The sequence below is a fragment of the Oncorhynchus gorbuscha genome, unplaced genomic scaffold, assembly GCF_021184085.1.
Source record: "Oncorhynchus gorbuscha isolate QuinsamMale2020 ecotype Even-year unplaced genomic scaffold, OgorEven_v1.0 Un_scaffold_360, whole genome shotgun sequence".
In the NCBI taxonomy this organism is placed as follows: Eukaryota; Metazoa; Chordata; class Actinopteri; order Salmoniformes; family Salmonidae; genus Oncorhynchus; species Oncorhynchus gorbuscha.
The window spans coordinates 653,697-680,480 of NW_025745215.1; the positions used below are offsets into that span (position 1 = coordinate 653,697).

Sequence of the window (26,784 nt, forward strand, 5' to 3'; positions counted from 1 at the left end):
ACCCTGCCTGAACACGGCTGACCCTCTAGAGCCCTCAACACCCTGCCTGAACACGGCTGACCCTCTAGAGCCCTCAACACCCTGCCTGAACACGGCTGACCCTCTAGAGCCCTCAACACCCTGCCTGAACAAGGCTGACCCTCTAGAGCCCTCAACACCCTGCCTGAACACGGCTGACCCTCTAGAGCCCTCAACACCCTGCCTGAACACGGCTGACCCTCTAGAGCCCTCAACACCCTGCCTGAACACGGCTGACCCTCTAGAGCCCTCAACACCCTGCCTGAACAAGGCTGACCCTCTAGAGCCCTCAACACCCTGCCTGAACACGGCTGACCCTCTAGAGCCCTCAACACCCTGCCTGAACACGGCTGACCCTCTAGAGCCCTCAACACCCTGCCTGAACACGGCTGACCCTCTAGAGCCCTCAACACCCTGCCTGAACACGGCTGACCCTCTAGAGCCCTCAACACCCTGCCTGAACACGACTGACCCTCTAGAGCCCTCAACACCCTGCCTGAAAAGGCTGACCCTCTAGAGCCCTCAACACCCTGCCTGAACACGGCTGACCCTCTAGAGCCCTCAACACCCTGCCTGAACACGGCTGACCCTCTAGAGCCCTCAACACCCTGCCTGAACACGGCTGACCCTCTAGAGCCCTCAACACCCTGCCTGAACACGGCTGACCCTCTAGAGCCCTCAACACCCTGCCTGAACACGGCTGACCCTCTAGAGCCCTCAACACCCTGCCTGAACACGGCTGACCCTCTAGGGCCCTCAACACCCTGCCTGAACACGGCTGACCCTCTAGAGCCCTCAACACCCTGCCTGAACACGACTGACCCTCTAGAGCCCTCAACACCCTGCCTGAACACAGCTGACTGGGAGGATACTCTTCTTCTTAGTGACTAATCAGAAGAAGACCTTCCCCTCTCCCAGAACAGTTTGGTTTGGTGCATAAAACCAGTGAATCTTCATGAGCAAAAATGTAATGATTTCTTAGCCATTTTGTTTACGATAGTCCCTCCATATGTAAACAGCCCTAGTGCTGACTGACAGTCTGACAGTCTGCCTCCTTGGCAGTCGGCCCAGATGTAGTCTCCCAGAGTTGTGAGTGATGATTCTCTAGATATATTTGATCTGTGTTTTTATTTAATTAAAAACCAACATGCTGGTTTACTACGGTGCCTGGCGGTTCAAACTCACATCACTGTGTTGGAATGTGTCTTTACAAGACCGTGGCTCTGTGGGTGTAATTAATGTGGGCGTAATGCCTGTGTGGGTGTAATTCCTGTGGGTGTAATGAATGTGGGTGTAATTAATGTGGGTGTAATTCCTGTGGGTGTAATGAATGTGGGTGTAATTCCTGTGGGTGTAATTCCTGTGGGTGTAATTCCCGTGTGTTATTCATGTGGGTGTAATTCATGTGCGTGTAATTCCCGTGGGCGTAATTCCTGTGGGTGTAATTCCCGTGTGTAATTCCCGTGGGTGTTATTCCCGTGGGTGTTATTCCCGCGGGTGTTATTCCCGAGGGTGTAATTCCTGTGCGTGTAATTCTTGCGTGTGTTATTCCTGTGTTATTCACGTGGGTGTTATTCACGTGGGTGTTATTCACGTGGGTGTTATTCACGTGGGTGTTATTCACGTGGGTGTTATTCACGTGGGTGTTATTCCTGTGGGTGTTATTCCCGTGGGTGTTATTCATGTGGGTGTAATTTCTGTGGGTGTAACTAATGTGGGTGTAATTCCTGTGCGTGTGTTTAATTTCAAGCCTAATGTTGTTGCATTAATGAAATGGGGGCTAGTCGATGCATATGAGAGATTTGAAATAATAAATGCTCATTTAAATGTCAAAACTGACTATGCCATCACCACGGTAACATTAAAACCCAACGCGGTTATACAATGTAGCTGTGTAGCCCATGTATCCCATGCACGTGTGCACTCACAATGTGTCATCCATGACTGACTACCATGTGAATCATCCTTTACACTCACAATGTGTCACTCACAATGTAAAATCATCCTTTACACTCACAATGTGTCATCCATGACTGACTACCATGTGAATCATCCTTTACACTCACAATGTGTCATCCATGACTGACTACCATGTGAATCATCCTTTACACTCACAATGTGTCATCCATGACTAGACTACCATGTGAATCATCCTTTACACTCACAATGTGTCATCCATGACTGACTACCATGTAAATGAATCATCCAATGTTCACACTCACAATGTGAATCATCCTTTACACTCACAATGTGTCATCCATGACTGACTACCATGTGAATCATCCTTTACACTCACAATGTGATCCATCATCCATGTTACACTCACAATGTGTCATCCATGACTGACTACCATGTGAATCATCACAATTTCACATGACTGACACAATGTGAATCATCCTTTACACTCACAATGTGTCATCCATGACTGACTACCATGTGAATCATCTTTTACACTCACAATGTGAATCATCCTTTGAATCACTCACAATGTGTCATCCATGACAGACTACCATGTGAATCATCCTTTACAATAATACATAGTGATCCTGAGGCATCACATGATGGATTCTGATCAAAGCCTGAGCACTTTCATCATTCTTCACTGTTCATCTTTCTGAAACTATCAGAAGCCCTGGGCACTTTACATTCTACCACAGAGGTTTATCTCATGAAACTATCAGACTGAGGGCCCTGGGCACTTTACATTCTAACACTGGGTTTATCTCATGAAACTATCAGACTGAGGGCCCTGGGCACTTTACATTCTAACACTGGGTTTATCTCATGAAACTATCAGACTGAGGGCCCTGGGCACTTTACATTCTAATACTGGGTTTATCTCATGAAACTATCAGACTGAGGGCCCTGGGCACTTTACATTCTAATACTGGGTTTATCTCATGAAACTGTCTTGTCCTTCTCACACTGTACACAAATCACAGCAAGTATCTCTCTGAAGTCTGTAGAAAGATGGGAGTCGGTCAGCATTGGTACGGTGTGTTGTATTGACTGTGCAGCTGTCAACTAGCCAAGTGATGGCTGCAGCTGCTGTGGGGAACATGTGCTACTCCTGCAAGTTCCTGACCACTCCTCAGACTTAGGATGGATCATATGGTATGGATCCTATTGAATCTGCAACAAGTGCTACACGTTTTGAATATATATCATATACATTTCATGAGCAAAAATAATATACAATTTAACTCGAAATGACAACAATTAGTTGATGAGAAGCACTTAAATCCAATGCTATTTAAAAAACCTTTATTTATCAGTTAAGAACACATTCTTAAAAACGGCCTATATATATATATATATTTTATATATATATATTATTTATATATATATTTGACCTTTAACCAGGCAAGTCAGTTTAAGAACACATTCTTATTTTCAATGACGGCCTATACTTTCAGAATATATATGTATGTATGTATGTATGTGAATAGGCCTCTACAATTGGACTAATTATAGTTAAATGACAAGATAACAATCCAATGGTGATACATCCTTTCACACGGTCAGAGAGGTTAGTCCAATCAAAACGTCTCATTCCTGTCTCCGTCCCGCCCACAGTGATGGTCGCTTAGCGCGGGCTTCCTGTGATTGGTCCAACCGAATACAGTGTTTCTCCGAGGCTCCTGCTACGGTTTGTTTCCGACAAAAAATACGTTACACTTTCAACTGGCTATGAAAATAGATAATTATCTTAACTTTTAGTTAATTGTGTAAGGAAATAGTCACTTAAACGTGTTGTTACGTTAGAAACAGTAAGGTTACGGTGTCTTGCGGCTCCGTCTCGTCGGTTTTCACTCCGGGAGAGAAGAAGCTTCTTCATTTTGTTGTGAACATTGTAACGCTGTTTTACTTTCGGCATTTTGGGGAAAGTACTGGCCTTTAAACTATTCAGTAAGTTAGATTAAAAGGTTTATTTGTGTGTACATCCACTTTGGTTAAAGTGTTTGTAGTTAACTATAACTTAACTTGTGTTGACACACAGGAAAGTTTGTCAAGGTAAGTTTTTGTCAGGCCACAACGACAAAAATGACTGCCTACATTGACTACATTTATCTATATTTATCTACATTGACTACATTTATCTATATTTGACTACATTATCTACATTGACTACATTTATCTGGCCATCTAATATTCATCTAGATGGGACAATGTGACAGGATCTTGTTTTACTTTGTGTTGTTGGTTAACTTGTTGCTTGGACCGGAGTGAATTGACTGGATATTTCAGAGTCTTTGAACATCACAAGGAGGAATCTGCATGTCAAGTCTTTGTTTTAACTACGACACACTTTCCACCATGAACTGAGGTGTTGCTCGTCTGACTGACCTGTTTTATCAGCAATTGTGATTTATGTTTTTTTTCTTTCTTTCTCTCCACTCAGTTGATGGTCTGCAGTAGAACCTGAGGTAGCGGGCTGAACCGTAGCCCCACATCATGACCGAGAGTTTCAGCAACATCGAGGATGAGGCATTCCCCAGTTTCCTGTCGAGCTCTGTGGGCAGCAGCCGTGCCACCCTGGGGAACATCACCCTGGCCTCCACCCTGGGGCTGCCCGTAGCTGCCTCCACCCTGGCTAAAATTAGAGCTGGGGCCGACAACAGGTGGGTCAGCAGCACCGCTTAACATCAACAGCAATGTCACTGGAACACAAGGCCCTGCAGAACTATAGGGGTTCTGGCTCAGTACCTGTCACTGGAACACAAGGCCCTGCAGAACTATAGGGTTCTGGCTCAGTACCTGTCACTGGAACACAAGGCCCTGCAGAACTATAGGGGTTCTGGCTCAGTACCTGTCACTGGAACACAAGGCCCTGCAGAACTATAGGGGTTCTGGCTCAGTACCTGTCACTGGAACACAACAGAACTATAGGGGTTCTGGCTCAGTACCTGTCACTGGAACACAAGGCCCTGCAGAACTATAGGGGTTCTGGCTCAGTACCTGTCACTGGAACACAAGGCCCTGCAGAACTATAGGGGTTCTGGCTCAGTACCTGTCACTGGAACACAAGGCCCTGCAGAACTATAGGGGTTCTGGCTCAGTACCTGTCACTGGAACACAAGGCCCTGCAGAACTATAGGGGCTCTGGCTCAGTACCTGTCACTGGAACACAAGGCCCTGCAGAACTATAGGGGTTCTGGCTCAGTACCTGTCACTGGAACACAAGGCCCTGCAGAACTATAGGGGCTCTGGCTCAGTACCTGTCACTGGAACACAAGGCCCTGCAGAACAGCGTTACTGTTATGTAGCTGTGATCAGTGTTCATAACAATCTGACTACTAAACATGAATCTCCTTTCTCTCCAGAGTAAATGCTGTCCAGGCGTCATATCTGGAGGATGGACCGCTCTCTCTGGCTAACTCTCAGTCCAACAACAAGGAACCGGGACAATTCGCCCTCAGCTTCAAAGATGAGCTGTAAGTATCAAGAGTTTGTTTTACCTCACGGCGTACTGCCGTACCCCCAGTCTTTGCCTCAGCGTCCTGCTTTACCTCACTGGCGTACTGCCGTCCCCTGGCTACTTCACCAACACAAGGAACCTGCTTTACCTCACGGCTTTGACTGCCGTCCCCAGTTTGCTTTACCTCACAGTGTACTGCCGTCCCCCAGTGCTTTACCTCACGGCGTACTGCCGTCCCCCAGTGCTTTACCTCACGGCGTACTGCCGTCCCCCAGTGCTTTACCTCACGGCGTACTGCCGTCCCCCAGTGCTTTACCTCACGGCGTACTGCCGTCCCCCAGTGCTTTACCTCACGGCGTACTGCCGTCCCCCAGTGCTTTACCTCACGGCGTACTGCTTTACCTCACGGCGTACTGCCGTCCCCCAGTGCTTTACCTCACGGCAGTGCTTTACCTGCCGCCGTCCCCAGTGCTTTACCTCACGGCGTACTGACGTCCCCCAGTGCTTTACCTCATGGCGTACTGCTTTACCTCACGGCGTACTGCCGTCCCCCAGTGCTTTACCTCACGGCGTCCTGCTTTACCTCACGGCTTACTGCCGTCCCCCAGTGCTTTACCTCACGGCGTACTGCCGTTCCCCAGTGCTTTACCTCACGGCGTACTGCCGTCCCCCTGTGCTTTATCATGCGGTTTGTGATGTGAATATCCTCCATGTTTGCTTCAGTGAAAATGTTGCTCACATGGATCCCCTCTCTGTCTCTCCACCTCTCAGAGATGATGCAGATGACTTCATAGCAGCCCACCGGTTCTCAGACATGCTGGTGAAGGTGAATCTGGACGAGACAGAGCCCAGGACTAGAGCCTCCTCCCTCGGCCCCAACACCCAGACTGGACCTCTCCCTGGAAGACACTCTGACCATGGAGACGGTAACACTGTACCATTTACCTTGGTTTGCGGTTCTGTGTGGCTCAGTTGGTAGAGCATGGTGCATGCAATGCCAGGGTTGTGGGTTCGATTCCAGGGGCCACCCATAAGTCAAATGGTATCCACACGTCACTAAGTGGTTTTGGATAAAAGACTCTGATAAATAGCATTTAGTAGTAGTAGTACTATTATTAGTATTTTAGCATTATTATTATTAGTAGTGGTAGTATTATTAGTAGCAGTAGTGGTAGTATTATTAGTGGTGGTAGTATTATTAGTGGTGGTAGTATTATTAGTGGTGGTAGTATTATTAGTGGTGGTAGTATTATTAGTATTATTAGGAGTAGTCAGAATTATTAGGCTGGTCTCTGTCCTTCACTAGGTTAACCTGATGTACTACATGGTCTTGATTAACTCTAGTTTATATCATTATGTCCATCAGGCTGGTCTCTGTCCTTCACTAGTTGATCAGTGATGTCCATCAGGCTGGTCTCTGTCCTTCACTAGTTGATAGATCAGTGATGTCCATCAGGCTGGTCCCTGTCCTTCACTAGTTGATAGATCAGTGATGTCCATCAGGCTGGTCTCTGTCCTTCACTAGTTGATCAGTGATGTCCATCAGGCTGGTCTCTGTCCTTCACTAGTTGATCAGTGATGTCCATAGGATCAGTGATGTCCATCAGGCTGGTCTCTGTCCTTCACTAGTTGATCAGTGATGTCCATCAGGCTGGTCTCTGTCCTTCACTAGTTGATCAGTGATGTCCATCAGGCTGGTCTCTGTCCTTCACTAGTTGATCAGTGATGTCCATCAGGCTGGTCTCTGTCCTTCACTAGTTGATAGATCAGTGATGTCCATCAGGCTGGTCTCTGTCCTTCACTAGTTGATAGATCAGTGATGTCCATCAGGCTGGTCTCTGTCCTTCACTAGTTGATAGATCAGTGATGTCCATCAGGCTGGTCTCTGTCCTTCACTAGTTGATCAGTGATGTCCATCAGGCTGGTCTCTGTCCTTCACTAGTTGATCAGTGATGTCCATCAGGCTGGTCTCTGTCCTTCACTAGTTGATCAGTGATGTCCATCAGGCTGGTCTCTGTCCTTCACTAGTTGATCAGTGATGTCCATCAGGCTGGTCTCTGTCCTTCACTAGTTGATAGATCAGTGATGTCCATCAGGCTGGTCTCTGTCCTTCACTAGTTGATCAGTGATGTCCATCAGGCTGGTCTCTGTCCTTCACTAGTTGATCAGTGATGTCCATCAGGCTGGTCTCTGTCCTTCACTAGTTGATCAGTGATGTCCATCAGGCTGGTCTCTGTCCTTCACTAGTTGATCAGTGATGTCCATCAGGCTGGTCTCTGTCCTTCACTAGTTGATCAGTGATGTCCATCAGGCTGGTCTCTGTCCTTCACTAGTTGATCAGTGATGTCCATCAGGCTGGTCTCTGTCCTTCACTAGTTGGTTGATCAGTGATGTCCATCAGGCTGGTCTCTGTCCTTCACTAGTTGATCAGTGATGTCCATCAGGCTGGTCTCTGTCCTTCACTAGTTGATCAGTGATGTCCATCAGGCTGGTCTCTGTCCTTCACTAGTTGATATAATATATCATTATGTCCATCAGGCTGGTCTCTGTCCTTCACTAGTTGATAGATCAGTGATGTCCATCAGGCTGGTCTCTGTCCTTCACTAGTTGATAGATCAGTGATGTCCATCAGGCTGGTCTCTGTCCTTCACTAGTTGATAGATCAGTGATGTCCATCAGGCTGGTCTCTGTCCTTCACTAGTTGATCAGTGATGTCCATCAGGCTGGTCTCTGTCCTTCACTAGTTGATCAGTGATGTCCATCAGGCTGGTCTCTGTCCTTCACTAGTTGATCAGTGATGTCCATCAGGCTGGTCTCTGTCCTTCACTAGTTGATCAGTGATGTCCATCAGGCTGGTCTCTGTCCTTCACTAGTTGATCAGTGATGTCCATCAGGCTGGTCTCTGTCCTTCACTAGTTGATCAGTGATGTCCATCAGGCTGGTCTCTGTCCTTCACTAGTTGATCAGTGATGTCCATCAGGCTGGTCTCTGTCCTTCACTAGTTGATCAGTGATGTCCATCAGGCTGGTCTCTGTCCTTCACTAGTTGATCAGTGATGTCCATCAGGCTGGTCTCTGTCCTTCACTAGGCTGGTTGATAGATCAGTGATGTCCATCAGGCTGGTCTCTGTCCTTCACTAGTTGATCAGTGATGTCCATCAGGCTGGTCTCTGTCCTTCACTAGTTGATCAGTGATGTCCATCAGGCTGGTCTCTGTCCTTCACTAGTTGATATATCAGTGATGTCCATCAGGCTGGTCTCTGTCCTTCACTAGTTGATATATCAGTGATGTCCATCAGGCTGGTCTCTGTCCTTCACTAGTTGATAGATCAGTGATGTCCATCAGGCTGGTCTCTGTCCTTCACTAGTTGATAGATCAGTGATGTCCATCAGGCTGGTCTCTGTCCTTCACTAGTTGATAGATCAGTGATGTCCATCAGGCTGGTCTCTGTCCTTCACTAGTTGATCAGTGATGTCCATCAGGCTGGTCTCTGTCCTTCACTAGTTGATCAGTGATGTCCATCAGGCTGGTCTCTGTCCTTCACTAGTTGATCAGTGATGTCCATCAGGCTGGTCTCTGTCCTTCACTAGTTGATCAGTGATGTCCATCAGGCTGGTCTCTGTCCTTCACTAGTTGGTTGATCAGTGATGTCCATCAGGCTGGTCTCTGTCCTTCACTAGTTGATAGATTAGTGATGTCCATCAGGCTGGTCTCTGTCCTTCACTAGTTGATAGATCAGTGATGTCCATCAGGCTGGTCTCTGTCCTTCACTAGTTGTTAGATCAGTGATGTCCATCAGGCTGGTCCCTGTCCTTCACTAGTTGATCAGTGATGTCCATCAGGCTGGTCTCTGTCCTTCACTAGTTGATAGATCAGTGATGTCCATCAGGCTGGTCTCTGTCCTTCACTAGTTGATCAGTGATGTCCATCAGGCTGGTCTCTGTCCTTCACTAGTTGATCAGTGATGTCCATCAGGCTGGTCTCTGTCCTTCACTAGTTGATATATCATTATGTCCATCAGGCTGGTCTCTGTCCTTCACTAGTTGATATATCATTATGTCCATCAGGCTGGTCTCTGTCCTTCACTAGTTGATAGATCAGTGATGTCCATCAGGCTGGTCTCTGTCCTTCACTAGTTGATCAGTGATGTCCATCAGGCTGGTCTCTGTCCTTCACTAGTTGATCAGTGATGTCCATCAGGCTGGTCTCTGTCCTTCACTAGTTGATCAGTGATGTCCATCAGGCTGGTCTCTGTCCTTCACTAGTTGGTTGATCAGTGATGTCCATCAGGCTGGTCTCTGTCCTTCACTAGTTGATAGATCAGTGATGTCCATCAGGCTGGTCTCTGTCCTTCACTAGTTGATAGATCAGTGATGTCCATCAGGCTGGTCTCTGTCCTTCACTAGTTGATAGATCAGTGATGTCCATCAGGCTGGTCTCTGTCCTTCACTAGTTGTTAGATCAGTGATGTCCATCAGGCTGGTCCCTGTCCTTCACTAGTTGATCAGTGATGTCCATCAGGCTGGTCTCTGTCCTTCACTAGTTGATCAGTGATGTCCATCAGGCTGGTCTCTGTCCTTCACTAGTTGATCAGTGATGTCCATCAGGCTGGTCTCTGTCCTTCACTAGTTGATCATTATGTCCATCAGGCTGGTCTCTGTCCTTCACTAGTTGATAGATCAGTGATGTCCATCAGGCTGGTCTCTGTCCTTCACTAGTTGATAGATCAGTGATGTCCATCAGGCTGGTCTCTGTCCTTCACTAGTTGATCAGTGATGTCCATCAGGCAGGTCTCTGTCCTTCACTAGTTGATATATCATTATGTCCATCAGGCTGGTCTCTGTCCTTCACAAGTTGATATATCATTATGTCCATCAGGCAGGTCTCTGTCCTTCACTAGTTGATATATCATTATGTCCATCAGGCTGGTCTCTGTCCTTCACTAGTTGATATATCATTATGTCCATCAGGCTGGTCTCTGTCCTTCACTAGTTGATATATCATTATGTCCATCAGGCTGGTCTCTGTCCTTCACTAGTTGATCAGTGATGTCCATCAGGCTGGTCTCTGTCCTTCACTAGTTGATAGATCAGTGATGTCCATCAGGCTGGTCGCTGTCCTTCACTAGTTGATAGATCAGTGATGTCCATCAGGCTGGTCGCTGTCCTTCACTAGTTGATATATCATTATGTCCATCAGGCTGGTCTCTGTCCTTCACTAGTTGATATATAATTATGTCCATCAGGCTGGTGTGCTATGTTAGCTAACAAACCAACTAACTGAATTTCTCATGTCCCTATCAGATCTCTCTACGGGGCGGCTGGCCTTCACCAACCTGGTTAATAGGGACTTTATGGATCTAAAGGTATCACACTCTCTCAATGTTGTCTCATGTGCTTTTAGAGTGGTCTCCTTGCCCCTGTCCAGACCTTTAGGGTCCAGTATGAGTGGTAGCCTCCCCTTTAGGGTCCAGTATGGGTGGTAGCCTCCCCTTTAGGGTCCAGTATGGGTGGTAGCCACCTCTCCTTCCCCCTGTCCAGACCTTTAGGGTCCAGTATGGGTGGTAGCCTCCCTTTAGGGTCCAGTATGGGTGGTAGCCTCCCCTCTCCTTCCCCCTGTCCAGACCTTTAGGGTCCAGTATGGGTGGTAGCCTCCCCTTTAGGGTCCAGTATGGGTGGTAGCCTCTCCTGTCCAGACCTTTAGGTTCCAGTATGGTCCAGTGGTAGCCTCCCCTTTTTAGGGTCCAGTATGGGTGGTAGCCTCCCCTTTAGGGTCCAGTATGGGTGGTAGCCTCTCCCTGTCCAGACCTTTAGGGTCCAGTATGGGTGGTAGCCTCCCCTTTATGGGTGGGTCCAGTATGGGTGGTAGCCTCTCCCTGTCCAGACATTTAGGGTCCAGTATGGGTGGTAGCCTTTCCTTTAGGGTCCAGTATGGGTGGTAGCCTCTCCTTTAGGGTCCAGTATGGGTGGTAGCCTCTCCTTTAGGGTCCAGTATGGGTGGTAGCCAACCCTTTAGGGTCCAGTATGGGTGGTAGCCACCCTTTAGGGTCCAGTATGGGTGGTGGCCAACCCTTTAGGGTCCAGTATGGGTGGTGGCCTCCCCCAGTATGGTTAGGGTCCAGTATGGGTGGTAGCCTCCCCTTTAGGGTCCAGTATGGGTGGTAGCCTCCCCTTTAGGGTCCAGTATGGGTGGTAGCCTCTCCTTTAGGGTCCAGTATGGGTGGTGGCCTCCCCTTTAGGGTCCAGTATGGGTGGTAGCCTCCCTTTAGGGTCCAGTATGGGTGGTAGCCACCCCTTTAGGGTCCAGTATGGGTGGTAGCCACCCCTTTAGGGTCCAGTATGGGTGGTAGCCACCCCCCTTTAGGTAGCCACCCCTTTAGGGTCCAGTATGGGTGGTAGCCACCCCTTTAGGGTCCAGTATGGGTGGTAGCCACCTTTAGCCACCCCTTTAGTATGGGGTCCAGTATGGGTGGTAGCCACCCCTTTAGGGTATGGGTGGTAGCCTTTAGGGTCCAGTATGGGTGGTAGCCACCCCTTTAGGGTCAGTATGGGTGGTAGCCCCCTTTAGGGTCCAGTATGGGTGGTAGCCACCCCTTTAGGGTCCAGTATGGGTGGTAGCCACCCCTTTAGGGTCCAGTATGGGTGGTAGCCACCCCTTTAGGGTCCAGTATGGGTGGTAGCCACCCCTTTAGGGTCCAGTAGCCACCCCTTTAGGGTCCAGTATGGGTGGTAGCCACCCCTTTAGGGTCCAGTATGGGTGGTAGCCACCCCTTTAGGGTCCAGTATGGGTGGTAGCCACCCCTTTAGGGTCCAGTATGGGTGGTAGCCACCCCTTTAGGGTCCAGTATGGGTGGTAGCCTCTCCCTGTCCAGACCTTTAGGGTCCAGTATGGGTGGTAGCCTCCCCTTTAGGGTCCAGTATGGGTGGTAGCCACCCCTTTAGGGTCCAGTATGGGTGGTAGCCACCCCTTTAGGGTCAGTATGGGTGGTAGCCCTCCCCCCTTTAGGGTCCAGTATGGGTGGTAGCCACCCCTTTAGGGTCCCCTGTCCAGACCTCCCCCTCCAGACCTCCCCTGTCCAGACCTTTAGAGTCCAGTACATGATACCAGAATGTAGTTGTAATTCTGTCTCTGTGATCCAGGTCCGATCCCTCCCAGGCACCGTGGACGACCAGAGTCTGGCCAGTGACGGAGCCGACAGCGACCGCTTCAGTGGGAGTGTCTCCAGCTTCCTGGCCAATGAGAAGCTCATGTGTGTGGACAGCATGAACAGTGATGTCACAGGTGAGGCCCCGCCCCTTTCGTAGCACAGCATGAGGCTTATTCAGGAAGATGCAACGTTACTGATCATTCACATAGAACTGGATAGGGTAGAACAGACATGGGGGGGGTTGTTGTCAAAAGGAATAGGAAATTGGGCCAGCTCTATGCATTTAATTTCTATCTACAACATTGAACGTTCACCTTTCTGAACACCTCTCTGGTGGGGGTTATAGCTGTGTGTTGTGTCTGAACACCTCTCCTCTCTTGTGGGGGTTATAGCTGTGTATTGTGTCTGAACACCTCTCTGGTGGGGTTATATGTGTGTCTGAACACCTCTCTGGTGGGGGTTATAGCTGTGTGTTGTGTCTGAACTCCTCTCTGGTGGGGGTTATAGCTGTGTGTTGTGTCTGAACACCTCTCTGGTGGGGGTTATAGCTGTGTGTTGTCTGAACACCTCTCTGGTGGGGCTTATAGCTGTGTGTTGTCTGAACACCTCTCTGGTGGGGGTTATAGCTGTGTGTTGTCTGAACACCTCTCTAGTGGGGGTTATAGCTGTGTATTGTCTGAACTCCTCTCTGGTGGGGGTTATAGCTGTGTGTTGTTTGTCCTTCTATTGATTATTGATCTGTTTGATCCCCAGATGACGATGTCGACGTGAACGACCTGCAGGATGAAGATCTGGACCTGTACTTAAACCAGCTGGTGAACCCTGCCATGCAGAGAGGACGGGTGGAGGGACAGGAGATACCTGATGCTGTAAGGCAACCTCTCTCTCTCCCTGCTTTCTCCCCCTCTCCTCGCTCTCTCATCCTGCTTTCTTCCCCTCTCCTCGCTCTCTCATCCTGCTTTCTCCCCCTCTCCTCGCTCTCTCATCCTGCTTTCTTCCCCTCTCCTCGCTCTCTCATCCTGCTTTCTCCCCCTCTCCTCGCTCTCTCATCCTGCTTTCTTCCCCTCTCCTCGCTCTCTCATCCTGCTTTCTCCCCCTCTCCTCGCTCTCTCATCCTGCTTTCTTCCCCCTCTCCTCGCTCTCTCCCTGCTTTCTCCCCCTCTCCTCGCTCTCTCATCCTGCTTTCTTCCCCTCTCCTCGCTCTCTCATCCTGCTTTCTTCCTCTCCTGTCCTCTCGTCTCAACACATCTGTTATTTATATTTTATATCTGTTTCTTCATTAATAATAATATTGTATTGATTTTCAGGACCTGCTAGCCAACCAAGACTATTGCTTTCTTCAGCCCGGTTCTACAGAACCACAGAAGATCCAGATACCAGTTCCTGGATGACTATGACCAGGTGGATACAACTCCTCCATGACTCTATTACTTTACAGACGGACAGGCAGTCGGACAGGCAGTCGGACAGACTGTGTCTCCCATTTAGCATCGACTAATCAGCCGGTTAGTCGGACAGGCACATCGAACAGACTGTGTCTCCCATTTAGCATCGACTAATCAGCCGGTTAGTCGGACAGGCAGTCGGACAGACTGTGTCTCCCATTTAGCATCGACTAATCAGCCGGTTAGTCGGACAGGCAGTCGGACAGACTGTGTCTCCCATTTAGCATCGACTAATCAGCCGGTTAGTCGGACAGGCAGTCGGACAGGCAGTCGGACAGGCAGTCGGACAGGCAGTCGGACAGGTTAGTCGGACAGGCAGGGGAGTATGATCAGGTGGATACAACTCCTCCATGACACTATTACTTTTATTACTTTACAGACGGGCAGGTGGACAGGCAGGCAGTCGGATGACTGTGTCTCCCATTTAGCATCGACTAATCAGCCGGTAACACAGGCGGACAGGCAGTCGGGCTGACTGTGTCTCCCATTTAGCATCGACTAATCAGCCGGTTACAGACGGACAGGCAGTCGGACAGGCAGTCGGACAGGCAGTCGGACAGGCAGTCGGACAGGCAGTCGGACAGGCAGTCGGACAGGCAGTCGGACTGTGTCTCCCATTTAGCATCGACTAATCAGCCGGTTACAGGCGGGTTTCAGTAACTTCATTAGCTGCATTTATGTTTGAATCATCAGCCTGCTTTGTTTAATGCCAGTGGCGGGTCATTGGTAAAAATAGACAAGAGTAGAGGGCCTAGAGAGCTGCCCTGGGGTACACCACCCTGTTTTACTTTAGAGAAGCTTCCATGAAAGAATGCCAGATTGTGGATTCAGAGCTGGGGTTGAAAAGCGAAAACACAGGTTTCCCCCACCAACAGGTTATGGTCAATATCAAAGAAGATCGATTAAATGTTTTAATGTTCTTCATCCTGATCATATTTTCAAAACAACTAACGCTGAATTCATGTTCAGTAATTTAAATTGTAATGTCTTTCTGCACAATAATTTATGCTTCCAATCTGGGAGGTGAACTCGATAAAGTATTGAATAATTTAGTGTTTTGGATGGAATCAAGGCAGGATTTCCCAGATTCCACAAATTTCGACCACCTCTGGCTTGGGAGGGGCCTGGTTGGCTCCGTCTCTGGCTTGGGAGGGGCCTGGTTGGCTCCGTCTCTGGCTCGGGGTGGCCTGGTTGGCTCTGGCTCGGGGGGCCTGGTTGGCTCTGGCTCGGGGGGCCTGGTTGGCTCCCTGGCTCGGGGCCTGGCCTGGGTTGGCTCGGGGGGGCCTGGTTGGCTCCTCTGGGGGGGCCTGGTTGGCTCCGTCTGGCTCGGGGGCCTGGTTGGCTCTGGCTCGGGGGCCTGGTTGGCTCCGGCTCGGGGGGGGGGGCCTGGGGGGCCTGGCTGGCCCCGGCTCCGGGGGGCCTGGTTGGCTCCGGCTGGCTCGGGGGGGGGCGGGCCTGGTTGGCTCCGGCTCTGGCTGGGCGCGGCCTGGTTGGCTCCGTCTTCTATTTTGTTGGCTATTTCAATGTAGTGGAAAACACTGGTATATTGAAACCTTATTTATGAAGACTAAGAGTTAGCTCTGTCAGCCTATGGATCTGGTTCACAACTAGTATTCTTTATTCATCTTCCGGTACAAACTAAACAGGATATTAGTATTGTATTTCAGCCTGGTTTCACTAAGATTGGATTGTTTGTCCTGTCCTGAGGGTTTCCAGATGCCTGACGTGAGGCTGGCTGCTACAGGGATGGACTCGTGTCCCGGCAGTGATGAGGAGGAGGACACCGAGGATGAGCTGGAGGCAGCTAGGAGACACACTTCTACCAGACACAGACTCCTGCTGTCCAGCACCTCCCGACAGCTGGTATGATAATGTCTCTGTTTGTTTCTCTATCTCACTGCTTCTGGTTGACCTGGGTGGTTTTCAGTAGAAAACACTAAGCTGAACAAAGTTACAAAACAGAATGTACGAATCATTTTCAACCAAACCAGTGTTTTTATAAGTTGATGTAGCGTTTGGTTTTCAAAATGTTTTCTCCCAAATAGTCCTACTGAACACAGCCCTGTTTTAGCCTGTCGGACCAGAGGTCATTATGTCTGTCTGGGTTAGGTGGGGGAGAGCTACCGTCCCAGCTTCAGACCTGGGCTGGAGGGAGGCAGCTCTGACGAAGAAGTTTACTCTGGTCGTAACCCTCTACCTGGGTTAGAACACAGATACTCTGCCGAGGGCCAAGTCATCAACACTGTAACAGGTAACATACACTGAACAAAAATAGAACGTGTTGGTCCCTGTGTTTCATGAGCTGAAATAAAAGATCCCAAGAATGTTCCATACGAACAATAAGCTTATTTCTCTCTTAATTCTGTGCACAAATTTGTTGACATCCCTGTTAGTGAGCATTTCTCCTTTGCCAAGATAATCCATCCACCTGACAGGTGTGGCATATCAACAAGCTGATTAAACATCATGGCCATTACACAGGTGCACCTTGTGCTGGGGACAATAAAAGGCCACTCTAAAATGTGCAGTTTTCTCACCCAACACAATGCCACAGATCTCTCAAATTTTGAGGAAGGTTACAATTGGCTGACTGCAGAAATCTTCACGAGCTGTTGCCGGATAATTGAAAGTTCATTTCTCTATTATAAGCTGCATCTAATGCCATTTTAGAGAATCTGACTGTTCGTCCAACTTGCCTCATAACCTCAGACGGCGTGTATGGCGTTGTGTGGGTGAGCGGTTTGCTGATGTCAACGTTGTGAACAGAGAGCCCCATGGTGGGGGGGGGGGTTATGGTATGGTGTTTGCTGATGTCAACGTTGTGAACAGAGTGCCCCATGGTGGTGGGGGGTTATGGTATGGTGTTTACTGATGTCAACGTTGTGAACAGAGAGCCCCATGGTGGGGGGTTATGGTATGGTGTTTACTGATGTCAACGTTGTGAACAGAGAGCCCCATGGTGGGGGTTATGGTATGGTGTTTACTGATGTCAACGTTGTGAACAGAGGGCCCCATGGTGGGGGTTATGGTATGGTGTTTGCTGATGTCAACGTTGTGAACAGAGGGCCCCATGGTGGGGTTATGGTATGGTGTTTACTGATGTCAACGTTGTGAACAGAGTGCCCCATGGTGGGGTTATGGTATGGACAGGCATAAACTACGGACAACGAACACCAATTGCATTTTATCGATGGCAATTTGAATGAACAGAGATACCGTGACGAGATCCTGAGGCTGTTCATCCTCCTCCATCACCTCATGTTTCAGCATGATAATGAGATCCTGAGGCTGTTCATCCTCCTCCATCACCTCATGTTTCAGCATGATAATGAATGAACAGAGATACCGTGATGAGATCCTGAGGTACGTTGTCGCACCATTCGTCCTCCTCCATCACCTCATGTTTCAGCATGATAATGAATGCACAGAGATACCGTGATGAGATCCTGAGGCTGTTCATCCTCCTCCATCACCTCATGTTTCAGCATGATAATGAGATCCTGAGGCTGTTCATCCTCCTCCATCACCTCATGTTTCAACATAATGAATGCACAGAGATACCGTGATGAGATCCTGAGGCTGTTCATCCTCCTCCATCACCTCATGTTTCAGCATGATAATGAGATCCTGAGGCTGTTCATCCTCCTCCATCACCTCATGTTTCAGCATGATAATGGCCCCATGTCTCAAGGATCTGTACATAGTTCCTGGAAGCTGAAAATGTCCCAGTTATTCCATGGTGTGGATACTCACCAGACATGTCACCCATTGTTGTTTGGGATGTTCTGTATCGACGTGTACGACAGCGTGTTCCAGTTCCCGCCAAAATATCCACCGACTTCGCACAGCCGTTGAAGATGAATGGGACAATATTCCACAGGCCACAATCAGCAGCCCCGGTCAGCAGCCCGGTCAGCAGCCCGGTCGGTCAGCAGCCCGGTCGTCGGTCAGCAGCCCGGTCGTCGGTCAGCAGCCCGGTCGTCGGTCAGCAGCCCGGTCGTCGGTCAGCAGCCCGGTCGTCGGTCAGCAGCCCGGTCGTCGGTCAGCAGCCTGATCAACTCTATGTGATGGAGATGTCTCACTGCATGAGGTGGTCCCACCAGATACTGACTGGTTTCCTGGTCCACGCCACTACCTTTCTTATTTTTAAGGTGTCTGAACAACAGATTAGATTAGCGCCTCATTAATTTATTTAAATTGACTGATTTCCTTATATGAACGTGCTGACCTCTGAGTGGATGTTGGTAACCGGTCATCTGTCCTTCGCCAGGAGGAGGAGGAGATGGGAGCAGTGGGAGTGAGGAGGGAGGGAACGATGGCGTGTCCACTCTACCCTCCTCCTCCTCGGCCCAGACCACCTACGATGTGCTGCGGGGGCTGGGGATCCTGGGGGCCAGCGTGCCGGGAGAGAATGCCCAGGACCCTCACTCTCTACTGGGGCTGAGCCGGGCAGCCTGATGGGGGACCGTGTGGGGCCGGTGGGGACTGGAGAGACCAGCGCTGGGCCCCAGAGGATGTCCCCTGTCAACTGGAGTATGGCCTTAGACAGACAGGAGGTGCTGGTGAGTCTTCTGTTGGTCCTTTTCCATTACAACACCAGTGTGTACTGAGACTGTGTACGTGGCAGGAGTTGTACCTAAGAGGCCAGGAGTTCCTCCAGGTCAGGTCAAGCTGTCAGGATAAACTCCTGGCCGCCCACTACCCCGTGTTCTGTGCTATTTACCGGATGTAATATGGTCACCTGAACTGGTATTGTTACATACAACAGACACTTGGATAATCTTGTCCCCTCCATTAATGTGTGTGTGGTTTGGTTCTGCAGGATGCCATGGACAGCACAGAGTCTACGGTGGCAGGGGAGGGTCAGGGTGTCTTGGATTCTATATATCTGAGGGCTGGTGCTGGACACTGGAGACCTCAGGACATGACCTCTCACCTCCAGACCACACAGAGCAGTTTCCACCTCTCTCAGGTACACTGACAAACCAATATATTTAGGACATGCTGCCCCTCTGGGTTAACCAATACATTTAGGACATGTTGCCCCTCGGGGTAACCAATACATCTAGGACATGCTGCCCCTCTGGGTTAACCAATACATTTAGGACATGTTGCCCCTCGGGTTAACCAATACATTTAGGACATGATGCCCCTCGGGGTTAACCAATACATTTAGGACATGCTTGCCCCTCTGGGTTAACCAATACATTTAGGACATGATGCCCCTCGGGTTTAACCAATACATTTAGGACATGCTGCCCCTCGGGGTTAACCAATACATTTAGGACATGCTGCCCCTCGGGGTTAACCAATACATTTAGGACATGCTGCCCCTCGGGGTTAAAGGACATGCTGCCCCTCGGGGTTAAAGGACATGCTGCCCCTCGGGGTTAAAGGACATGCTGCCCCTCGGGGTTAACCAATACATTTAGGACATGCTGCCCCTCGGGGTTAAAGGACATGCTGCCCCTCGGGGTTAAAGGACATGCTGCCCCTCGGGGTTAAAGGACATGCTGCCCCTCGGGGTTAAAGGACATGCTGCCCCTCGGGGTTAAAGGACATGCTGCCCCTCGGGGTTAACCAATACATTTAGGACATGCTGCCCCTTGGGGTTAAACATTTTAAGAATCCCAGCATCTCCTAGTTAAAGGTAAAGGTACACCATTATACGGTGTTAGTGAGTTTTCTCCTTCTGTACCAGGTGCTTCCTTCACTTAGCGATGAGGAGGAGGGGAGGGGGAGGCCTGCTGCCCTGGGGCCAAGAGGAGGTCCATGTGGGGACTCCTCTGGTCCTCCTGGCCTGTCAGACACGAGTCAGGGAGAGAAGGATCTCCTCTACATCTCTCTGGAAGCGAAGTACCTCTCTCAGAGCTTCCACCAGGAGGACTCCTCTGACAGCGACTGGAACCACTGTCCTGATAACCTGGACTTCCAACCGGGTAAGTCCCAAACGGCTCCCTGTGTAGTGTCCCCGGTACTAATGGCTCCCTGTGTAGTGTCCCCGGTACTAACGGCTCCCTGTGTAGTGTCCCGGTACTAATGGCTCCTGTGTAGTGTCCCCGGTACTAACGGCTCCCTGTGTAGTGTTTCAGGTACTAACGGCTCCCTGTGTAGTGTCCCCGGTACTAACGGCTCCTGTGTAGTGTCCCCGGTACTAACGGCTCCCTGTGTAGTGTCCCCGGTACTAACGGCTCCCTGTGTAGTGTTTCAGGTACTGTCCCTGTGTAGTGTTTCAGGTACTAACGGCTCCCTGTGTAGTGTCCCCGGTACTAACGGCTCCCTGTGTAGTGTTTCAGGTACTAACGGCTCCCTGTGTAGTGTCCCCGGTACTAACGGCTCCCTGTGTAGTGTTTCAGGTACTAACGGCTCCCTGTGTAGTGTTTCAGGTACTAACGGCTCCCTGTGTAGTGTTTCAGGTAACGGCTCCCCCCCGGTACTAACGGCTCCCTGTGTAGTGTCCCCGGTACTAACGGCTCCCTGTGTAGTGTCCCCGGTACTAACGGCTCCCTGTGTAGTGTCCCCGGTACTAACGGCTCCCTGTGTAGTGTCCCCCGGTACTAACGGCTCCCTGTGTAGTGTCCCCGGTACTAACGGCTCCCTGTGTAGTGTCCCCGGTACTAACGGCTCCCTGTGTAGTGTCCCAGGTACTAACGGCCCCTGTGTAGTGTTTCAGGTACTAACGGCTCCCTGTGTAGTGTCCCCGGTACTAACGGCTCCCTGTGTAGTGTCCCCGGTACTAACGGCTCCCTGTGTAGTGTCCCCCGGTACTAACGGCTCCCTGTGGTGTCCCCCCGCTCCCTGTGTAGTGTCCCCGGTACTAACGGACCCTGTGTAGTGTCCCCGTCAGTCCCTGTGTAGTGTCCCCGGTACTAACGGCTCCCTGTGTAGTGTCCCCGGGTAACGGCTCCCTGTGTAGTGTCCCCCTAACGGCTCCCTGTGTAGTGTGGTACTAACGGCTCCCTGTGTAGTGTCCCCGGTACTAACGGCTCCCTGTGGACCCCTGTGTAGTGTCCCCGGTACTAACGGGTGTAGTGTCCCCGGTACTAAGCTCCCTGTGTAGTGTCCCCGGTACTAACGGCTCCCTGTGTAGTGTCCCCGGTACTAACGGTGTGTAGTGTCCCCGGTACTAACGGCTCCCTGTGTAGTGTGGACCCTAACGGCTCCAGTGTCCCCGGTACTAACGGCTCCCTGTGTAGTGTCCCCCTAACGGCTGGACCCTGTGTAGTGTCCCCGGTACTAACGGGTGTGACCCCGGTACTAACGGCTCCCCCCCGTACTAACGGCTCCCTGTGTACCCCCGGTACTAACGGCTCCCTGTGTAGTGTCCCCCTAACGCTCCCTGGTGTGTCCCCGGTACTAACGGCTCCCTGTGTAGTGTCCCCGGTACTAACGGTGGACCCTAACGGTCAGTGTCCCCCTAACGGGTGTAGACCCCGGTACTAACGGCTCCCTGTGTAGTGTCCCCCTAACGCTCCCTGTGTGTGACCCCGTCTAACGGCTCCCTGTGTAGTGTTTCAGGTACTGGACCCCGTGCACAACGGTCTTCACCGGTGTAACAAATGATAACAAATGTTCTCTGAACAACTTTTTCTGACCCTTGGGCTGTTGCTGCATCACATGATCACAACAGCTGTTAGTCACTCCACTGTCATCCAGGAAGTACCTGGATCTGATGATGATGTGTAAATTATCAGCTTAACACCAGATTAGCATCCATCAAGTATTATGCATAATCATGTTAATGACAGTATAGATTTAGTTAACTATCAACGTAAGGTGACTCTTTCTGCCCAGGAGAAGTGTTTTCACCCCGTAACATAAGGAGACACTAAATGCTACACTGCATTTCTGAGCTCTCTATTCAACTACTGTCTGACAACTAGACCCTAGGATCCTTACAGGGGTCATGATTAATATCTGATGTAACAACTAGACCCAGGGGTCATGATTAATGTCTGATGTAACAACTAGACCCAGGATCCTTACAGGGGTCATGATTAATGTCTGATGTAACAACTAGACCCAGGATCCTTACAGGGGTCATGATTAATGTCTGATGTAACAACTAGACCCAGGATCCTTACAGGGGTCATGATTAATGTCTGATGTAACAACTAGACCCAGGATCCTTACAGGGGTCATGATTAATATATAATGTAACAACTAGACCCAGGATCCTTACAGGGGTCATGATTAATGTCTGATGTAACAACTTACACTGCTATAAATTCATGGACAGAAAATTAATGTTTTGTGTGACTTGATTTTGGACCGATCCGTCAAGACGCCAACCACGATAAAGGGTGAAACAGGTTTTAAATCAACGGGTGAATTTGATTGAATATCGCTATCATCCACCCTCATCTTAATGACTTGAAAACAATTGTCTTATTTTTTTTATTGTTAATGACTTAACAGCTGTACCAAGTTGTCCAGCTGTAGTAAATCCTCACTGGTACCCTGGTTTATAGAACAGGGTCTCCATCAGGTCTGTGTGGCTCATTGTCCTCCCTGTGTGTCTGTGTTCCAGCCTCTCACAGTGTGGTCTACCAGAACGAGGAGGGGAAATGGGTGACTGATCTGGCGTACTACTCGTCCTTTGAGAAGGAGGTGGATGGACACCAGCTGCCGGAAGTAGCAGACCAGTTCCAGGCTGAGGACTTCGTTCCAGGCAGTAAGTAGAGGGGCTATTGTCAAGCTGTTCTTTCAGCTGTACGTGGAAATAGGGATTTGTGTATTGTTATTTTGGTTCTAACTAGGGGTTGGTGTTCCGCACCGTAATGTTGGTACCAAAGATCCATTATTAAAACAGCTCGTTTGGATCCTGAATGCTGATTGAACAAACAGTGTTCCAAACCGTGCTCTATTGGCCGTTAAGTTCCATCTGAAAATGATCACCCTGCCTCGTCAGAATATCATGGGGCCTCGTCAGAATATCATGGGGCCTCGTCAGAATATCATGGGGCCTCGTCAGAATATCATGGGGCCTCGTCAGAATATCATGGGGCCTCGTCAGAATATCATGGGGCCTCGTCAGAATATCATCAGGCCTCGTCAGAATATCATGGGGCCCCAGAATATCATGACCCTGCAGAATATCTCGTCAGAATATCATGGTGCCTGTCAGAATATCAGCACTGGGCCTCGTCAGATATCATAATATAATAATATCATCGGCAGAATATCATGTTGCTGTAATGAGCATATGCCATTTAGCAGAATATCATGTTGCTGTCCCGAATGAGCACTGGGCCTCGGCAGAATATCATGTTGCCGTGCCTCGGCAGAATATCATGTTGCCGTGCCTCGGCAGAATATCATGTTGCCGTGCCTCGGCAGAATATCATGTTGCTGTCCCGAATGAGCACTGTGCCTCATCAGAATATCATGTTGCTGGGCCTCGTCAGAATATCATGTTGCTGTCCCGAATGAGCACTGGGCCTCATCAGAATATCATGTTGCTGTGCCTCATCAGAATATCATGTTGCTGTGCCTCATCAGAATATCATGTTGCTGTGCCTCATCAGAATATCATGTTGCTGTGCCTCATCAGAATATCATGTTGCTGTGCCTCGTCAGAATATCATGTTGCTGTGCCTCGTCAGAATATCATGTTGCTGTGCCTCGTCAGAATATCATGTTGCTGGGCCTCGTCAGAATATCATGTTGCTGTGCCTCGTCAGAATATCATGTTGCTGGGCCTCGTCAGAATATCATGTTGCTGTCCCGAATGGGCACTGTGCCTCGTCAGAATATCATGTTGCTGTGCCTCGTCAGAATATCATGTTGCTGTGCCTCATCAGAATATCATGTTGCACATGATTTTTTCTCTTCCAGCCTAGCGTTTAGTTTGGTCCAGCTGGGGGTTAGTATCAGCCTAGCGTTTAGTTTGGTCCAGCCGGGGGTTAATATCAGCCAAGCGTTTAGTTTGGTCCAGCCGGGGGTTAGTATCAGCCTAGCGTTTAGTTTGCTACAGCTGGGGTTAATATCATAGCGTTTAGTTTGCTGGGCCGGGGTTAGTATCAATAGCGTTTAGTTTGGTACAGCTGGGGGTTGTATCAGCCTAGCGTTTTTTGCTACAGCTGGGGCTTAGTATCAGCCTAGCGTTTAGTTTTGTTAGTATCAGCCTAGCGTTTAGTTTGCTACAGCTGGGGGTTAGTATCAGCCTAGCGTTTAGTTTGCTACAGCTGGGGTTAGTATCAGCCTAGCGTTTAGTTTGCTACAGCTGGGGGTTAATATCAGCCTAGCATTTGGTTTGCTATAGCCGGGGCGTTAGTATCAGCCAAGCTGTCTGCCTTTCTGACCTCGGAAACAATGTTTCACTTTGGAATTTAGCTCACTTTAGTACCAGACATGAACGGTGCCCAGAATAACGTTTTTTCCTGAGTCAGGCGAAATCACGCATCAATGTCATCATCTTGGACTTATCCAAGTAAATGCCAATAGAAAACAAGCTCAAACGAATGCAGCTACTGTCCTGTCATTCCAGGTTCAATGTTTGACGTGACTGAGTCAGCTGAAAAATGTCTGGCTAGCAAGCGACCAGAACGTCGTCCTTTTTCATAGAAACTATGCTGAAATAATTAACGACTGGGTCGGGTCTGTAGCAACGTGACCCAAATCACGAACAACCAGATTTTCTCTTCCTGTGAAATAATCAAAATAACATTTCAATGAAAAGATGTTATCGTTGTTTAATATTATATAATACGCTGTTGTGACGGGCCGAACCCCAGGTAAATGGGTTGACTGGCCCTACGCTGTTGAGACGGGTTGACTGGCCCTACGCTGTTGTGACGGGTTGACTGGCCCTACGCTGTTGTGACGGGTTGACTGGCCCTACGCTGTTGTGACGGGTTGACTGGCCCTACGCTGTTGAGACGGGCCGAACCCCAGGTAAATGGGTTGACTGGCCCTACGCTGTTGAGACGGGTTGACTGGCCCTACGCTGTTGAGACGGGCCGAACCCCAGGTAAATGGGTTGACTGGCCCTACGCTGTTGAGACGGGCCGAACCCCAGGTAAATGGGTTGACTGGCCCTACGCTGTTGAGACGGGCCGAACCCCAGGTAAATGGGTTGACTGGCCCTACGCTGTTGAGACGGGCCGAACCCCATTTACCAGGGACTGTATTCACCGTACAGCACTGCCTCGCGTGCCTTATGGCTTCATTCAGTGTTTGGAAGAATTCAGATCAGCAGTGTGCTGGAGTTGTCCTGTTTTGTGTTCCAGGTAACGCCATAGAGAAGATCATAGAAGACCAGAAGGAGTTTGAGAAGGAGAACCAGTTCATGCAAGAGGAGGTGATGGAGCCTGCCTTCACCAGTCCAGGTCTCCTATCTGACACGTCCTGGAGACTCCCAGCCAGCAGCCACATCCTGATGAGGGCCAGCCAGGTGTCCCAGGAGCTGGACAGAGGGAACCAGAGCTACCTCCGTCTGTCTCTCGGGACCTTCTTCCAGCAGCGCTCTGAGGCCCTGGGCTGTCTAGGGGACGACCGGGAGGACGATGCAGTCAAACGGGTATGGGACTTGTTCAGTGTCCTGTTGACTCCGCTCTGCAGGCCGCTGCTCTACTCTTTCACTATTCACCTAGTCTCTTAGCGTTTGGTGTCCTTTTAGTTCAGGAATACGAGGCTTCATCTCGGTCTGGGAAACCTACCCGCGGTGCGTAGGGGACAGTAGGGAAGCCATGTTTGAGAATACCACTGAGGGTTTTCCCCATCGCCCTTCTGACCAGTTTGTTGTTGTATCTTCTCTCCAGCCGTCGTTTGGTTACGTCATCACCTCTCCAGAGAAGAGGGAACCGTTTCCTCTGATTCACCCATCAGACTTCCTGTCTCAGGACAGCTCGGTCCACAACGACACCCTCACACACACTGACCACGACCGCACCATGAACACAGGTACGAACCGTCTGGACGTCCCAGACACTTGTCTGATTCTCACTGTGAGGCCAGGCAGTAAGACACTTATTCCTGATTCCCACTGTGAGGCCAGGCAGTAAGACACTTATTCCTGATTCCCACTGTGAGGCCGGCCTGGCCAGCCGGTAAGACACTTATTCCTGATTCCCACTGTGAGGCCAGGCAGTAAGACACTTATTCCTGATTCCCACTGTGAGGCCGGCCTGGCAGTAAGACACTTATTCCTGATTCCCACTGTGAGGCCGGCCAGCCGGTAAGACACTTATTCCTGATTCCCACTGTGAGGCCGGCCAGGCAGTAAGACACTTATTCCTGATTCCCACTGTGAGGCCGGCCAGGCAGTAAGACACTTATTCCTGATTCTCACTGTGAGGTCAGCCCAGTACATTCTGACTTGTTTTGGCATCATTTTTCTTACTTGATCAGTCATCTTTATTCCTCATTTTAAAGTCATGAGTCATAATCAGAGTATCACGTACGGTGACTGATACTTCCAATGTGTTTTTGTAGAGGACTTGGACAAGACTGTGGAGGCAGATCCAGACAGGGTGTCACCTACAGGAGATGGCGAGCCAGAGCCTTGTGAATCAGCCTCTTCCCCCCTCTCTGAGGCCCTGCTCTCCCCCAGCCAGACCCTTCCCTCAGCCTCCCCCCTCCCTGAGGCCCTGCTCTCCCCCAACCAGACCCTTCCCTCAGCCTCCCCCTCCCTGATGCCCTGCTCTCCCCCAACCAGACCCTTCCCTCAGCCTCCCCCCTCCCTGAGGCCCTGCATTCTCCCCAGCCAGACCCATTTTTCCCTCAGCCTCCTCCCTGAGGCCCTCTCTCCCCAG

General features: G+C 49.9%; 2 protein-coding genes across 2 annotated transcripts in view; both read left to right on the forward strand.

Moving 5' to 3' along the window:
* The first annotated feature begins 3,736 nt into the window (after positions 1-3,736).
* Positions 3,737-13,901, forward strand: LOC124017975 (centrosomal protein of 192 kDa-like). Its single transcript, XM_046333218.1, has 8 exons — positions 3,737-3,927; positions 4,421-4,640; positions 5,343-5,453; positions 6,209-6,363; positions 10,741-10,802; positions 12,577-12,718; positions 13,338-13,458; positions 13,892-13,901. Exons 2-8 carry the CDS (start codon positions 4,474-4,476, stop codon positions 13,899-13,901), a joined length of 768 nt encoding a protein of 255 aa, XP_046189174.1. The 5' UTR covers positions 3,737-3,927; positions 4,421-4,473.
* A 4,574-nt stretch (positions 13,902-18,475) lies between these two features.
* The window catches only part of LOC124017976 (centrosomal protein of 192 kDa-like), a 69,233-nt gene continuing 60,924 nt past the window's right edge, over positions 18,476-26,784 (forward strand). Inside the window, 7 exon segments of the mRNA XM_046333220.1 lie at positions 18,476-18,591; positions 18,852-19,001; positions 19,731-19,968; positions 22,560-22,703; positions 25,261-25,550; positions 25,792-25,933; positions 26,465-26,717. Of these exon segments, the coding sequence (XP_046189176.1) occupies positions 18,487-18,591; positions 18,852-19,001; positions 19,731-19,968; positions 22,560-22,703; positions 25,261-25,550; positions 25,792-25,933; positions 26,465-26,717 (1,322 nt within the window). The 5' untranslated portion in view covers positions 18,476-18,486.